Genomic DNA, 18,017 nt, shown 5'->3' with positions numbered 1-18,017 from the left:
TCATTTTCACTTGATTTTAACATTTTGTAATGTAAGGGTTAACGACATATTCTAGGTTTGTCCAATAGGTATGTTCAGAGAACTTCTGTAATAGAATGTTGATACTTCTGTTAAAATTGCTTAGCTTTTTGAGCTACATCAAGGAGGCAGAATGTTTTTAGATGTTTGTATATAATTCCAAGCACTGTGGGTTGTCATTCAGGTTCTAATTACCCAGAATGAGGGTTAACCAAGTTCTCATTCCTCTGGTTGACCACTCCGAATGTTTCATCACGCATCAACAATTCAATCAAGTAAAAATGAAATTCAAACCAGATAATACCATTATGTATTAGGAGCAATACTTATTACTTTAATTTTTGACATATTAAGTGTTAGTCCAAATGCCCTAAGCTTCATTGCCAACATCTGATGTAACCTCTCTCCTCCATTACCTGCGGGTCCAGTTTCTATTCTTTATTACCAGGTAACCAGTAGTTAAGTTTAATTATGAAATCTGTATGCAACATTTTATCTAGTAATTTTAGAGAACTTGGACCTAGATGTTGACACACTTCACAGAAGACAGAGAAGTACTCCTGTCCTGATGCCTTGCTGATGATAGGTTTATAATGATTAATCATAAGTGGGTGAATGATTTGCTGATACCCAGACAGGGAGAATGTATAATGTATGCTGTGAGCTCCAGGGTGAGGACAGAGGCCAGGAAATGAGTTGCTTTTATCCCTTGCAGAGTGCCATAGTGCTAAGAAAATATTAGTAGACTCACATGTGCACCATTTCTATGCTTAATTCATATAATCTCTGCCTCTTTTTCTCTTGAGCTGTTCTCTGCTAACTCTTGCTTCTCTATTTGATGGTCTGTAAAATTGGGATTAATGAGAGCTTTTCTTGGGGGGGGAAGTCTCCACATTTGACTCGTGTTCAGAGATGTGGTTTGTTTTTGTTTTCTGTTTTAGTTTGAGGCATTTCTCTCTCTGCTATTTTGTGAACCGAGTTTGAGGGAATGGAGAGAGGGTTGCTGTCAGGACGTGCAGGGGGAGCTGGACTTGGTCACCAGCTGCACAGGGTGTGCCGAGGCTGCGAGCTCCCAGGCGTGCCCAGGCACCCGGCCCGTGCAGCACGCTCGTTTAGCCGGAGACCTCTTGTGCTTTTTCACATTTTGAACAGATATAACAGAGGAAGCTGCATATTGAATGTTGGAGCCGACTTGGAAATGAAACCCTCATTTTGTTCACAAGGAAAGGATTGTTTTTAGCCTGGGTCACTGCTGCAGAGAGAGAATTTTTTTTTTCTCTCTCTCTGTAATGTTTGATACTTGAGGGAAAACAGCTGGGCTTGAACATACTGAATCCCTGCAAAATGAAACGGGATGCTAGGGAATATGGACTGTGCTGTATGGCTGAAAGGTCAGCTTTTTCCCTTGTCTGTCTTGGAGGAATGCGGGGTCTGTCCTCACGCTGGCCTTGTGAGCCCTCGGAAGGAGCCGGGAGAGGCGGAAGGCATGGCTGCTATGTGGCAGACAGTCCTAACCAATGGGCGAGAGGAAGGCCCTTTGCATGTCTTCCCCTTTCCTGCCCTGCTGTTTTTGATTTTCGGGGAAGGACTGGAAAAAGTCAACAGAATTTGGGTTTGGAGAAGTAGTCGATGACCACGTTACACAGCAAGTCCTGATGCGCCAAACCACAGCAGCGTAACAGGGATTACAGGGCCGGCCTTGGAGAGAGAGAGTCCTGCCGGAGTTCTCCTAAAAGAGGGCAGGGAAGTAGTTGAAACAAATGCCCCACATGCCACTCAAGGGCAAGGGTGTGTGTTTCCGTGCCTAGGACCTAATTCTGCACTGAATTACAGAACTTACGATGGTATGTGGGGCTTTGTAAACCTGTTGGGCGAATTTGTTGGTGCCCCAAGTTCAGCGACAGAGCTGCCAAGGTTCAGACTGGCAGCGAGGCCAGCTGCATCTGGCTGCAAGCACAAGGCTCTGGAGCAATTATCTCATTAACTTTTCCTTTGTTTCTTTGCCAGTCAAGAGAACAATCGGATGATGAGACCGAGGAGTCGGTGAAGTTTAAGAGGTTACACAAGCTGGTAAACTCCACTCGCAGAGTCAGAAAGAAACTAATTAGAGTGGAAGAAATGAAAAAGCCCAGCAATGAAGGTAAAAAAGAAGGAAAAAAAAAAAGCAAATACCACTCTGGTTATTCCAAAGGAAATGATTTGGGGTCAGTTTTTCAGTAGGAAAAAAAATATGATTTCAAGTGGAAAATGGATTGAGTTCTGGTGGTGGCCAACAGGATCGTGTTAGGAGGGCCCTGCTCAGTGTGTTACAGATGAAAGATCTTGGCGTCAAAAGCATTTTGGGTGATTAGTAATTTAAATGTAACAAAGATGGGAAATGGCTAGTATATGACAATGAAATGTTCTCAAGGTGTGGCATAACTTTAATTATGAGCTTATGCCACTCTATATAAACTTTATATTATAACTTTATAACTTCTTTATAGCATAAGCCTCCACCCCCAAAAAGGACTCTTGTTCTTGCTCAGTGAATTTAGTCCAAATTTGATATACATACATCTTGAGCAAACATCTAATAGTCAAGGCACTTAATGTCCCTTCATGTCTCTCAGAGGTGATTTGTTCTTCTTGTAAATAATCTCAGGTCTCAATTCAAATGGGCCTGTAAGGACCTTCAATTCTAAAGGGACCTTTAAGAGCTATATGGCTGGGTTTACCCAGATGAAACTATAATGTCAAAAGAGACATTAGCTTAGATTTATTGAAATGAATAGTGAACCTTTCAAGTATAATTATGCGGGTTTGAATCTCAACCATACTCATCTCTCTTGTTAGTAATGTGCACTTGCAGCATCTCATAAATCCTCCTAAAAAAGATACAATAATTGAATAGATTTCCTGTTTGGAAAATGATAATATGTGAATAGGAAAAAAATACTAGTACATGCCTTTAAGAAAAAAAAAAAAAGCATGTTACTTGTTAAAATGTCACATCTACATTGTGAGGAATTTCAGAATTTTAATATGGAGGTTTTGAAATTATTTTTGTAAAGGCCTGTTTGTTATATATAAATAAAATTAAGCCATGTAAGCAAATGAACTTCCTATTTGCAAAGGGTATCTTGTTATTATTGCTGCTTTTTATTTTTGTTTGTTTATTGTTATTTATTGGTTTAAATCTCCTAGAATAATATGGAAGGTAAGGGGGTTACTGTGGGACAGTAGGAGTTAGGAGGGAAAAGAAAGGGAGAGGGGATAGAGAGAAATGAGATTCCCCACCATGCCATCCCCCCACTTCCCCCCCACCAGTCACCCAGGCTGGAGTGCAATGGTGTCATCATAGCTCACTGCAGCTTCGAACTCCTGGCCTCAAGCAGTTCTCCTGCCTTGGCTTCCCAAAGTGGTAGGAGAAATCAGCTTTATGGCTAATTTCATAAACTTAGGGTTGTCTTTAATTCCATGGTTTCATTTGGGTGTTGTTTTTCATGGTGATAATGTTTATTTTGGATACGGTGCTGATTTTACATTTGGATGTTTTGATACCTGCCTGGCAGCCGTGGTTTCCACAATATAGAATATTCCCCGGATTTTCTCGTACCGTGGCAGCTCTTACTGAAATCATACACAGAGTGTCAGTTGGTGCTGTCAGGGAGAACCATATGGAATCGTCAACATTCAACCTGAAGGCACATTTTAAAACAAACCTCACCACCACTTGCCAAAATCAAATCTCAAATATAACAAATAGATTGCTATGTCCTGTCCATAATTGAGATAAAATGGGTGAAGTACCCAGTGCTGGGCCTGTCACCCATTGGGCCCTTCACACATGATAGCCATGTGCACTAGAATAACATGCTTACAAACACATACATAGCCTAATTTGCATATTTATGTCAGAATAAATCAATCCAACAATCTCTGAGAGGCATAGTTAAAAAGAAGAAAAAAATGTACCAAAAGAGGTAACTCTGGGGTAAAAAGTAATAACTGGATGGACTTCTGGCTCTGAATTTTAATCCATCTGGACATGAATTAGGTTGCACTGATAGAGAATGGACTTAGTGAGCTTGAGTCCCAAGTTATAGTCTGGTGTCTGATGTGTCAGGAGCTGGGGTGCCACTGGCCGGATTGTCCGTATGTCCTGGACGGGCCTCAGGTGTGTGTGTAGCTCAGGGCACCTGCTGTGGGCTGCCCCCAGCACCCTGCTAGACTGGCACTCCCTCCAGCCCCTGCATAATAGAGCTCTCTGAGGCTCCTCACTGGCAAAAGAACTGGTACGTGGGAGGGGCTCCCTTGGCCCCTGTTCTTCTTGCAAAGCAGGAAGAATTCACACTCCCAGTAATAACCCTTCTTCCTGGTGCCCTTGAACTCACAAAAGGTTGATCCTTTGACTTCCCGCATGCACGCCTGTGCCAGTACCACATTGTCTGCATGGTAATTACCATTTATTCTGGGAGCGTTCCATGAGCCAGGCACTCCCTAAGCACTTTAGATTTTATACTCCTTTTTAATGCCACCCTCGGAATAGCCACCAGAGGCAGGCAATTATACCACCCTCATTTCACAGATGAGGAAGCGGAGACGCAAAGAGGCTTAGTAGTTTACTCCCAGTCCCCTAGCCAGCCAGGGAAGGCCCAGAGTGACGCCCGGGCAGCCCAGCTCCCACAAGCAGTCTGTGTCTCCACTCTGCTCCCACCTCTTCTCTCCACCGCCAGCTCTGGAGCCCTGGGAAAGCCAGGAGAGTCCCAGTTCTTTACTTTATCTCACCCTTGTAACGTGGGTCTCGAGTTTATATTGTGGCACAGATGGCCCTGGACAATATTTAATATAGGTCACATCAGTGCCCTTTGTCTACCCAGTTTTGTGTCTCTGCCCCAGAAGAGACACCCTTCCCATTGCTCCGGCTCAGCTGCACTCGGTCATGAATTATCAGCTATTATACAGAACGTTTCAGCTGATTGAAGACCTTCACATGTCTCTTTACACGTAACATTGTCCTCACGGTAGCCTTGCCAGGGTTACCATGTAAGGGCAGACACAATTGCAGGTAATGAAACAGAGGCTCCAGAGGAGGAAGTAGTTGCCCAGGGATGTGGTGCTGGAGTCTAGCACATGAATTCGTGTTCTTGGCATTAGTCCACATCCTACCTCTCTCCCCCTGCCCAAATCACCTTTACTTTGGTATTTGGGTCTCAGCTGACTAAGATTGATAAAAATCTGTCATGTGAAGCAAGTCACACCAAAGGGGATGGATAGTTGTACTTTTAAGTCAGAGGAGAATGAAGAAGTGATGCTCCAAAGCCAAGGAATCCAGGTCCAGGCTGGATGTCAGGCCGAGGGCCAGGCACAGACAGGGGACTTACACTGCAGAAGCCTGCTGTCAGCACAGGCCCTGCAGCCACTTGGGAAGCACTTGCCACTTTTCCCTTTAACTCCTTACTAGGGGCAGACTTTCCAGAACCAGAAAATAGAGCCACACACCTCATGGGCACGCATGCACCAGCTGCTTATAGACCCAGATATGACACAGAAGCACTGGACTCTCTGATGACAACCTCAAACAAGGAGACCAGAAGATGTCCAGACCACTGCCACGTGGCAGATCCGTAGGCTTTCCAGGGTAGACCCACCTGGCTTCCCTAAACCCCCTTAAGACTGTGGGTGGATAAGGGCCATTGCACGTCAGAGCGGACACCAGGGCTGAATGTAAAGCCATGACCACGTCCGACTTCTTTTATAGAGAAACCCGCTGTGGGGCCACCTCTGCCACCAGCCTGTGCCGCGGCTCAGCCACTTCCTCCTGGCAGTGGAGGTTGGGCTGTCTCTAGAAGAGGTCGCCATTTTTACTTGTAACAACATAAACACCCTTGGTCTCCCCACCTGGGTAGTTTGGTGTCCTGAGGAAGGAGCAGGAAACTTCCATGATATTCGCTCACTGCCTCTGGGCTGACGAATTCCCCTCAGGACCCCAGATCCAGCTTTTAAACTCTCCTGAGAGATCCCTGAATAGTTCTGCAGTGGACTTTGGACTGGACCTAGTTTTGAATGTACCTCCTTCCCCACTTTCCCCGCCCCCTACCATCTCCTAGACATTACTGTGAACCTGATCTTGGGCTGTGTTTAATGGTAGCCGGCCTTTTTTCTTTGTATTTGTAACTGTAATTCCCATCGGTTGGAACATAAGCCCCCTTTAGAATTTTAAAGGACTGCTCGGGTTCCAGCCGTCTCTTCCCTCTGAAATGAGCATTCCTCCCTCTTTACCTCTGACATTTAACCGCACTAACTGCACACTGGCACTCTCGTCCCTGCTGGTATATTTAGTGCCAGCCTTCTGTCCCAAGGAACTGTTTCTTTTTTCCTCTTCACAACTCAGCGAGGGGAAAGCTGTGGAGCTCAAAAGTTTTCCTCTAATTAAAGGGCCACAGCCAGTGGGGATCACTACACCCACAGTTTGACCTACTTCTTTTCTCACATCTGTTCACATAACACATCCAGAAAAGAACTCAGTTTTCCTGCCAGCACGTCCAAACCTTTCCACTGGGCTCTGGAGGGCTTGGCCGCCACCTGGGTCCAGTGAGGGTTTCACGAGCTGGAATCCTGGAGCTGAAGTAGGACGCTCTGTGGAACTGCCTGCGTGTCAGGGGCCTTAAATGCCCTTGCAGCTTCCTAGCAGCGCCTGAGTTGAATGTCCAGCCAGGATCACCCAGTTCCCTAACTTTTTGCGTTTGGCCTGTCAACAGGAGATCATTGGTCAGTCATGTTTGCAAGATACAAGCTTTTATGTTGTTGCACCCCACCCAAGCTCCCTTGGAGATTTAATCACTTAAATGGCATATGTACCAATAAAAAAGTCACTGTCAACCACATGGCATTTATCACTCTCCAACTATAAAAAGCCATGAGAGCCAACATAAAGGAGGGCCTTTGAGAAAGGGGTAAGATTCAGATTCCTAGCTTCTGAGGATTGCACTTAGACACTGGGGAGAAATTACCTTGAAATGCTGAGGCATATTGTGATCACGACTGGCTTAGATTTTGCAAATGGCATTTTCAATAGGTCTGTAGAGTTGTTTGGTCTACAAAGATATTTAAAGAAGGAGAAGAAAACACATCTGAAACCTTTTAACATTAAGCTTATGTGAAACTAGGCATTCGCACAGTTTATTTTCATTTTTATGTGCATCTTTCAGTGGGAGCCGGGTTTAGGAAGAGGGTGATGCTATGCAGAGGGAGGTCATTGTGGTCTCTGTGTGGACTAGCTTGATTTTTGCAGGGCGGGGAGTGTAAATAAGGATGTATGAGGGAATGCAAAGCTTGTGCTCACAGGGGACTCTGTGTTGGTTCCCCTCCAGGTGGGGAGGAGCACGTGTTTGAGAATCCGCCGGTCCTGGACGAAAGGTCCGCCCTTTACTCTGGAGTGCACAAGAAGCCATTTTTCTTTGATGGCTCCCCTGAGAAGCCTCCGGAAGATGACTCAGACTCTCTCACCACGTCTCCATCGTCCAGCAGCCTGGATACCTGGGGAGCCGGCCGGAAGTTGGTCAAAACCTTCAGCAAAGGAGAGAGTCGGGGCCTGATTAAGCCCCCCAAGAAGATGGGGACGTTCTTCTCCTACCCAGAAGAAGAAAAAGCCCAGAAAGTGTCCCGCTCCCTCACGGAGGGGGAGATGAAGAAGGGTCTCGGGTCCCTGAGCCACGGGGTAAGTACGGATGGTGTTTGCTTCTATGACAACAACCGTCGCAGGCACCACCTGCTGGTGTCCCTGGAGGAGGTTCAGAGTGTCCGGAAGCAAATCCGCTTGAAGAAAACGGATACTAATTATTCCTGTTCCAGAGCTTTTCTCTGCCAGCGTCCCTCCAGAAAAGGCGTTCCCAGCAGCACCTGTGACCTGCAGCTGCTCCGGCAGAAACCCAAAGGGGGAGGCAGCTGCGGCTTCCCCGGCAGAAGGGTGCGCGGGCGCTCCGCCGTCAGCGAGTTCAATGTCACCTACGTGGTGGAGCGGAGCCTGTACAGCCACCTGAACCTGACCCAGCTAGTGCGGCCTGCCTCAGACAGGACCCTGAGCAAGGCCGAGAAACAGGACCTGAGGCGGTGCTTGCTGGAGGAGGAGGAGGAGGCAAAGAGGAAGTGGGCTGCCACAGTGGACCGCTGTACTAAAAGGGTTCTCTTGAGAATCCACCAGAAGTCTGTGAGTCACAAAGATGGTCCTAGGACGGCCTTGTCATTTCTGTGATGTGCAGTCAAGCATTATGGCCTTTCTTCAGGGAGCCTGGCTTCTTCCTCCCTCTCTTCTTTCTACTCATAACCTCAGAGTCCATTCCACTGTCCCCTTGCATTTCCAGTCCTGCTGTCACGTGCAGGTGGCCTTTGCTCCTTGTCCATTTACCCCCTTGCCAGATGGGGCTGATCCAGAGGGGAGCGTCCAGGGCCCGGGTGGGGTTTGGCTGCCTGCAGGAGTGGCTGCCTTGGTTCCCAGCCACCATGTTACTTGACCTCAAAGAAGCTGATGCAAAACAGACGGGCATTTCGCCCTTGAAAGAGATGCTTACTCTCTCTGCTAATTAAAACAATAGGAGCTCCCTCACGGAAAGTCTGTCATCAGTCACCAATCCTGTGATTTGAAAACGTTGCAAAGTACACGTCTTGTGGTAGTAGGGCAAGTGGAAAGTGTGCGAAATCTAACAAGAAAGAAAAAAAATCAGAGCTCTTTTGTTTTACTGAAGTGTATTCAATGTTCCTATCTTTTTAAACAAATGAATTGACATTTGGAGATGTCTCCGTTGCCCTGTAGGTTCTTCTGTATAGAGCAAGGAATAAAGTACTTATTTTCACATAGCAGAATGTTTTTCACTTTTCCTAGTGAAATTTATCTTCAGGGCATAACTTATTTTGAACTCCAGAATATGGGTATTTTTCCTTCTGGAATTCCCACCCTTTAGCTTGTACAATGGCCCGTATAAAATGGTGCTGAGTGAGGAAGAGTGTGGAGTTCCTGGCCCTGGTACCCTCTGGCATGTTGCTTAATCCACTTGGGGTTGCTTAATCCACTTGGGACGGCCAGCTTTGGGCTTCTTTTAAAGATCTGAAAGAATAGGATATGCTTCCAGCACAGAGTTCCTTCACTTTCATGAATAGAATGTTCTTCCCTAAGCGATTACTGTTATTTAAATTCAATCAAGTCCTGCTTTTGTGAAAATGAAGACTGACTTGTCAGTGCCCACCTTAAAGTGATCTTCTCTGTTCCAAAAAGATGGTTAGGTCCTTCCTAACCCTTGGGTTTTCCAAATACTTCCATATTTGCTGACTTTCTTCCTAGCTCTTATTTTCTCTCTCTTCACATTTGTATAATTCTTGCAACACTTTTAATATGATTAGTGTGTACTAGAAACTTTTCTTCTGGCTCTGCATCATGGCAATAGTTTTTTGTTGGTTTCATCTTTATTTTAAAATAACAGAATTCTCTTTCTCACTCATTCAGCCTCTGGTCTGCTGTGACCCACAAATCTTTTGTAAGATACCAGTGTTGGTATCATTTATTCTTTTACCTTCATAAGCCTTCTTCCTGGTTCATCTGCCTTTGTGCCTTTTGACATTACCTTGATAGAACAGATCCACTTCTCTGTTACTTGATGACTCAACCTTTCTGAGTTTAAATCATGAAATAGTGAGAGTTTGTCCAGTTTGAGCATTTTGAGTTGCTCATGTGCCTCTCGTGTTATTTATTGCCAGATTAAAAAGAATCACTTCAGCAGAAGTTATATTTCTGAGATTTGTGCTTATTAACATTATGGGCCAGTGATTAATTCTTCACTGACATGGAGTGTGGACATTTACGCAAACCTGTTTCTAAGCACCAATCTCGCTATCCCTCCCATCTCCGCCCAAGCTGATACTATGCAATCTCTATCCGAAGTTTCAGTCTGAAACTGAGCTATTTTTTTAGGTACTGTGAGCTTGAGACACAACTGGATAGTTTTAATACTTGCTAAAATAGGCATTCAATGCTAAATTAGAAGTTTGCACATACCTTTTATTGTAAGTGCAATTATGTAATCAGGAAAATAAATTTTAATTTTCTAATTAGAGAATGTAAGAGAAAATAAGTGTTTTAACCATAGAAAGAACTTTTTTTTCTTTAAAAAAAGGGATTCATCTTACTTCTATGCTAAGTTCATTTTAAAAGTTCTTTTCTATTCTCCTTGTCATATGTTTCCTTCATTTTATCCAAAAGTGTCCTTTAATCTTCAACCTTGATCTTTTTGTCTTTCAAAAATGCCATATTTGCTTGATGACACCTCAGGGAAATGATAATGCTTTGTATCCACTGGAAGTGGTCACTTGTCATTGCTTTTTATTTGGTCATTTAATTTTTGTTTGGGAGAACAGACATGCATGACATTTTGGAATTTTGTCCATTTTTAAATTCAGTCCCCACAAAACATGTCTCCAACTGCATGACCATTCCATTGACTAGTGCTCCTCATCCCAAGCATCTATCTAAACTGTTTTTATAATTATCTGTACAGGAGATGTATGAACTAAAAAAAAAAAATCTTCATTTAGGTTTCATTTGTTTACCATCATCAAAATCAAAGACTGGTTTATTTACTTTTACTATGCTCTTTACAATCCACTTTCTCTTTTGAAGGAGTGCTGCTTCGAGAACTACTTGATCTTATAGAAAAAGTTGGAGATTAATTCAATATTCATTGTTATATTTTTTTGTCAATCCTCCACTGATAAAAAAGAATCAGTTCCAGATAACTTAGCATATCACTTGAAGAGATTGTAGTTGGTAGTTAAAATCAGTCTATTCTTTAAGCTTTTCATTTTAAAAATGAATGCATATAGCAGGTATATGAAAACATAAATGAGCTTCTAATTTACTGCAGTTATGGTTTCCACATAAATTTTTTGTCAGTTATTTCATATGCATCAGAAATGACGTGCTGGGCTCCAGTGTTGCAGTAGAGGCTGCAGTTTAAAGCGGGGACGTGCAAAAGCCACAAAGTGCCATCTGGGTGCCATACTGTGTCTGCGCAGCCTTGAGTCACAGCAAAGGAACTAGAATCAAATCACTGATTTTGTAAGGATGAGCAAACTTATTTGGCATCATAAGCTGGAAAAGGAAAGTCAGTGTTAAAAATTAGCTTTGAGGAGTAGTCATGACGCGGCTTGCTCCGGTAGGTGATTTGGTGAGTGTTTCGTGTAGAAAGGTCTTTCTCTTTTTTATAGAGTAGATACAGGTTCAGTTAAGTTGGCTATAAAGGAAATCAGATTCCCATTGATATTTAACATACAATTAGGGTAATGACCGCTGGAAAACAAAGCAGTAGTAGGTTGTTTAATACAGCAGCAACAGCATTGGTGAAGACCAACAGATCCGTGAAGTCCTGATGGTAGTTATCCTGAGATGTCTTCCGCGTCTCCTGCCTGGCCCTCCTTTTTTGCTACAACTGCCATTTCTCACTTTGTGGCCCATTCCTGGGGTGCCCTGGTTTTACAATTGAACCCCCAGATTGTAAGGCCCAGAACAGAGCTACAGCCCTTAATTTGCATATTTGTAATGTTGGCTAAGACTTCAATATGACAAATGTCAGGGCGAGCTACCAAGTTCTCGGTACACCCTTAACGAGAGGTAATGGGAGAGACCAGCATTCATGGAGTGTGTGTGCTGTGTCAGACAGTGCGCTTGCTAGAAGTCGTCTAGTACATGATACAGATATTACTTTACTGATGAAGAATCCAAAGCTCAGAGAGTTTAAGTACTTCACCTGTGATCACACAGCAAGTAAGTGGCAGAGCCAGGATTGGGTCTACATCTGTGTGATTCCAACTAACTAGGCCTTTTCCTTCTACTCTCTCAATTCAGTTAATTAATATGTATCTGAAGTATATTTATTTTAAATAAGCAATGCTTATAGTATATGTTGTACTTTTCTGTTCAGTTTTTTCCATTTAATAGCTGGTGCTTAGGGTTGTCTAAAAACTGATAATGTAGAATGATAAAGCCCAAACCTGCTGTTCAACTTTTATTACCAATTTCCAAAAAAGATAATTTGTTGTAACAAAATTACAGTGCTTTGGGGTAGTAGGATGGTCGTTGAGTGGCTTTCGCTAGAAAAACAACAGCGATTTTGAACTAAGTTCTGCAAAATTTAAAAAAAAAATCACTGAAATTTAAGCAGTTCCATAAAGTTTGAAACAAACTAAAAGGACAGTGAAGTTCTCATTGTCTATAACATGAGCATTTTTCCTATTGAAATTAAAGGGGTGGTCAAAGGCAGTCATTGACTTAACCTTTTTTTCCTGGGCAAATGTGGCATCTCCACTTCATCCACTGTGGGAAAAGGGTCATCATTAATTAAGTGGGGCAGTGAGATGGGAAGGTTATCAGCATTTTTGGCTAGGATGGGGAAGCAATGAGTGAGTAATCCTCTTGGCTTGATTGGACTACTATAAACATAACCTTTTCTCCCCACTTCTCAGCGACTTAAAACTAAACAAAACAAAATCTGTTAGAAAATCTTGCTATTGGTATCAGAGCCGTAGGATTTTGGACCCAGGTTTCCAAGACCACGGACACATGGATCCTCTAATACGAATCCGTCCATTTTTACTGCTGTATGTAGCTGATATCAAGGGGAAGTTCTGTGCTAAGAGACAGGAGTCTTAACAGCACTAAACTCGTGTAAAGTCATGGAGGTTTTTTGGGGTTTTTTGTTTTTTGTGTTTTTTGGTAAATGGTTGGTTTTTGCATGTTAAGGGGGTTAAGGGGATTGTAGACCTCTGGGGTAGGCAAAGTTCCAGTGGCCTGTGAAAGGGAAAAATTAGTGACACTTCCTTATGACATGAATCATGTGTTTTGTTTTTTTTTTCTCATTGTTTCTTGTTTTCTACTTTCATCCTTTACACATATTCGTGATTCAGAGATGTCCTGCAAATGGGAAGAGGGTTGGTGCACTGCCTGCTAACTTGAGCATAACCGAATTATTTCTGCCTTCTCCTCTCTTTTCCATAGAGAACCTGCAGTTTTGGAGGATTCGACTTGACAAACCGTTCTCTGCACATTGGCAGTAATAGTTCTGACCCAGTGGTGAGTATATGTCAGAGGAAAGCAAAAGATTTGGATTCAGATGATGTGTTTGATGCTAGTTTCCCATTTGCTGTGTTTGAGAGTGGATACTGGGTAATGTTTTCCTTGGTAAACCTTAATCATATTTGGAGAGCAATCCTATTTCACCCATCTTAAAGGCTTTCCTCTGTACCACGTGGAAGGAATGACAGTCACCCTGGCCACCACCTCCCTCCTGGAAGTAACACAGTTCCTTTAAGGCTTTTGTTTCCAATTTTCTTCAAGTAACAAATCCAGATGAATTTGGCTTCTATGGTCTGAGTCATTTGTGCACATGGTCGTTTTTTCACGCTATTTGCAAGCTATTACAACTATATATAACTATTACACACACATAGTGCAACAGGATGGAGCCCTGTGATTTGGAGACCAAGAGTCTGCACTAGCATTTCAAAAAAATCAGTTATATTACCACGGGCCCAGTACCTGGTCCTGAAGGGCCTTGGCCTTCATGATCTGGGGTGTTCTGGAATGAACTCAGTCCCCTTGGGGCCAAAGCAAACTAGACCCCCTCAGGGCCAAGGTTACTACCTTCTCAGACCTGCTTCTGGATCATAGTTTAGGAACAGACTACCACTGTGGTGCACAAGTTTTGTTCCTTGAGTTTGCTTTCTCAGGCCCCAATGCTGGAGGTGAGTCTTATGCATGGTTTTGCCTGTCCCTTGTGTATTTTGTTATGAAACTGTAAAATGAGGATTTCATGCTTTATATTTGTTGTGATCATGGGTCAGCTAAAGTGCCCCTCTGTGATATACGTGAACTGTTTGAGAATTTCCTGGAAGAGAATTAAGCTATTTTATTTGAACATCAAGTTTTGTTGATTTTTAAACCAATAATTGTATGTAGCTCATCTTCTTAAAAAATGAAAGCATGATTTCTTTTCCTTTCCCAAGGGGAAGTTTTGGATTTTTAAAAAAGTTTTTCCTAATGCAAAATTGAATAAGAGGTGACCACAATGTAGCTTGTTAGGAGAAGGAAATTTACACTCTTAGGAGCTGACCACACTGAGCGGTGCAGTGACAGAAATCCAATCAGATGCTGTATTTCTAATGACTGAGCTCTCACCCATGTGTTCTTACCCCTTTCCTCGGGCAACTCAGTAGTATTTTCCCCCTCTTCTGCCACACTCTTGGGATTACGTGAACATTGGTCCAAGTAAATCACTCTTTGATGAAATGCAGACCCCTGGGTGTTTAAAATGATGGAAGAAATAAAACTGGGCAAGAATGTACTAAGATTAAATATAATCAAAAATGACTGATATCCTACTGTGAACAAACAAGAAGCCCCTTAGTCAGTAGGTTTTAATTTTTAATCAAAAAGATGAGAAACAGCGCTGAGTTAACATGAGAAAAACTTGAAGATCTTGGGGAATGCTACTATTTTTCTGAGAGCTAGAACATTAGTAGTTTGAATAATAAAACCTATTTCTGGGTTTCATTTTCTGTGACTACCAGGAGTTGGGACATTCTGTTTTACAGGGTAAAGAAGGAGATTTTGTGTACAAAGAAGTAATCAAATCACCCACTGCCTCCCGCATCTCCCTCGGGAAAAAGGTGAAATCAGTGAAAGAGACAATGAGGAAAAGAATGTCTAAAAAATACAGCAGCTCTGTCTCTGAGCAGGTAAGCAGCTACCTAGCAGAAAGCCCCGGGTTCTTCCTGACAACGAAGAAAACTAAGGGTGACCCGTCAAGATTTTAAGTGGTGCTTTTAAATGGTGCTAAATATGTATATTCCCTGGCATTAACCTACTGCAGGACCACACTTTGTTGACCTGGATAAACATTCAATTCAACAAGCATTTGCTGAGTGCTTTGGGTTGTTCAGGCCCTGTGCTTGGTGCTGAGAATATAAAATACAGTCTCTGCCTTGGCCTCCTATGGACAGACAAGAGGAAAGACACACGTAAAGAAATGATTATCCGGAGGGGGGTAAAGGGCATTTTTGGAAACCTTAAAATTTGTACCCCCATAATATGCCAAAAGAAAAAAAGAAATGATTATCCTTTTGTGCAGTAAGCACTAGAAATTTCAACACAAAGGAGGGAATTTTCCTTTCTAAAATATCCCTTGCTACAAAATGGATGTCACCAGAATCAAACCTAAAAAAGTTGTTTGGACAGCAGACTTGCCAAATGCAGCATAAATTGTTCTAGAAGCACATAGCCAGTCTGAGAAGTAAACTCAGGAAGTACTTCCTGGCTGCCAGACTTCAGTAGTAATCACATTTCTGAGAGGGATGTCTTCTCTTAACTGGCTCTATCTTAGCCATTAAGATATCACAGAATTGATTTTTCCTCCCCTTGTTCTGTAATTTCATTGCTAGAAATATGACCCGTTTCTGAGTTAATTGCATGGGTGGAGGGAATAAAGACACTTGGAGTGTGCGGGGCCTCCAGGTAATTTTGACCATTAGATTTTCAAAGCACTGTCCTCTGGCACCTTTATAGTAAGCTTTGTAGCCTGTTGAAGTCCCCATGTATGAGCTGGTTGTCTGCTTAAAGTATGTGAGGGACTCTGCTTTATCTACCAAATAAAAACAGCTGGGAAAGCAAACATTGTTGCTCAGCTGCTGCCCTCTGGTGGCCAGAGTGAGCTCAAACCAAGCCCTGTGTGAATGGCTGGCTCAACACCACCAGCCAGCCACTGTGCTTGGAATCAAACAAAACCTGGGGACAGCTTCAGTTTATTACGGTGGTTCTCATGGGGTAAGGGAGATGGGAGGGAGCTATGATTTTAACCTCCCCATCCCCACCACGGACCACGGGGCAATGTCTAGTGTTATCTGTGATAGTCATACTGGGTTGGAGTGAGGCGCGTGTTACTGGCCTCTAGTGGGTAGAGGCCGGAGATGCTACTGAATGTCCCTGCATGCACAGGATGGCCCCGCAGCAGAGACTTCCCCACCCAAAATGCCAGTGGTGTTCCTGGCTTGTTAGACCTGCAGGGGAAGGCTAGGCTGCCTTCAGTGCGTCTTCACCATGATGTTTTTCCTTATTCTTTTCATTTTCTTGTCCCTGTGAGTGAAGACATGATGGTGATTCTGTGTTTCTGCCTCGCAGTGCAGTAAACTGTGCACACTCCTCTGCTGACAGCCTGCCAGAGCAAGAGACGCCACCAATTTAAAGCACTTTATTAAGTTTGCTTTTTACCCACAATTGAAGCAGCCACTAAAAGCCCTGATAAGCTTGTGTTCCCAGCAATTTTCTGCTTTATGGATCATGAGCATAGAATTTTAATGTCATTTTGAGCATTTTTCTATAATTTTGCTACCTTACAGCAATCTTGTATTCTTAGTGCTCTTTGCTTTAAAACAATCATTTCACATAAGTTAAGGAATAAAAGAAACAATTGATCATTATAATGCTTTCTGGAAAGAGAAAATTAATGTGAGATTTTGTGTGGTTTAGAGAAACTTTTTAGTAAATATATCAACCATTATGGTAGTGACTTTTGTTTTCTCTGCTCCTGCCATATGCCCAGAACCTGGAATAGTGCCTGTTCTTACAGATAATCAATAAATAATGTGATGAATAAATTAACTTTTTTTTTTTTTTTTGAGACAGAGTCTCACTTTGTTGCCCAGGCTAGAGTGAGTGCCGTGGCATTAGCCTGGCTCACAGCAACCTCAATCTCCGGGGCTCAGCGATCCTACTGCCTCAGCCTCCCGAGTAGCTGGGACTACAGGCATGCGCCACCATGCCCGGCTAATTTTTTGTATATATATTTTTAGTTGGTCAATTAATTTAGTTCTATTTTTGGTAGAGACGGGGTCTCGCTCAAGCTGGTTTCGAACTCCTGACCTTGAGCAATCCGCCCGCCTCGGCCTCCCAGAGTGCTAGGATTATAGGTGTGAGCCACCACGCCCGGCAGATTAATTTTTTCAAGCATTTGAGAACATATATCAGAGATATCTATTTAATACTGCTGTTTTTCAAAATGTATACTTTTCCCAGAACCATTACAAAAGGTTTTAAATGGAAAGATCATTTATTTCATGATTCAGAAAGGAAAAATGGAATTTTTTTTTTTAAGGAATTCATACTTTGCAGATTCAGTAACTTCCCAATAGTGGCAACTCTGTTTATAGTTGTTTTTGAGGCTGTTTGCCCACTTTCCTTTAATGTAAAAGCTCAAGTGTGTGTTGGATCAGAAGCTGCCACAGCCGTGGTCCTTAAATGTTTGCAGGGCAGAATCGCATTAAAGCCCTTCTGATGACTCAGCACCATGCAAATGACAGGTTTCCTTTAGATGGTTTTGTGCTCACGTGGCCATGCAGTACGCCAGGCATTTTTCTATCTTGGGATGTAAACAGTGTTCACTGCAAACTTTTTTAAGTGTGATATTACCTATTGATATAGCACCACTGACCAAATAAGCATGTTATACTCACATGTGCAAATGAGGAGCTGCTGAGTTGACAATACTTACTTAGGCACCCCATAAAGTGGTACTGCTGAGTCACTGCTGTCAGCATTCTGATCTGAAAGAGCCTTCGTAGCTTTTAAATAATGACACTTAGAAAAAAAGTGAAAGAGGCTAAAACCAGAGAATAATATGTGGAAATTTTATTATAGACTGAAAATAGAATTTTTCCTGTATATCTGGAGCTTAAGTTGATATTTCTTTAGTGGATTTCAATAATTTGTGTGAATAGAAACATAAGAATCTGGCCATTTTTTTTCTAAGAAGTATACTTTTTTTTTAAGTGTGTTTCCCTTTAAAGTAGATTAAATAGCCATCTAATAGTCCTTCCAGATATTACATTAATAGTGGGTTGTACTTGATCTACATTTGAAGTCCAGCCTCATTACTGGATTGTTGAATATGCTAAGAGTCTCTAAGCCTTTAGCTAAATAT

At 42.7% G+C, this 18,017-nt stretch overlaps 1 protein-coding gene across 2 annotated transcripts in view; it reads left to right on the top strand.

Annotated features, from left to right (window-relative positions):
- Positions 1–18,017, top strand: part of SASH1 (SAM and SH3 domain containing 1) — a 176,041-nt gene that overhangs the window by 137,557 nt on the left and 20,467 nt on the right. For both annotated transcript variants that reach the window (XM_076002878.1, XM_076002879.1), the window contains 4 exons: positions 2,026–2,158; positions 7,374–7,720; positions 13,043–13,117; positions 14,638–14,781. In XM_076002878.1, coding sequence (XP_075858993.1) covers positions 2,026–2,158; positions 7,374–7,720; positions 13,043–13,117; positions 14,638–14,781 — 699 coding nt within the window. The remainder of the gene's footprint in view (positions 1–2,025; positions 2,159–7,373; positions 7,721–13,042; positions 13,118–14,637; positions 14,782–18,017) is intronic.

The sequence above is a fragment of the Microcebus murinus genome, chromosome 5, assembly GCF_040939455.1.
Source record: "Microcebus murinus isolate Inina chromosome 5, M.murinus_Inina_mat1.0, whole genome shotgun sequence".
In the NCBI taxonomy this organism is placed as follows: domain Eukaryota; kingdom Metazoa; phylum Chordata; class Mammalia; order Primates; family Cheirogaleidae; genus Microcebus; species Microcebus murinus.
The sequence above is the reverse complement of the archived record's forward strand: the minus strand, read 5'-3'. Positions and strand labels throughout refer to the sequence as shown.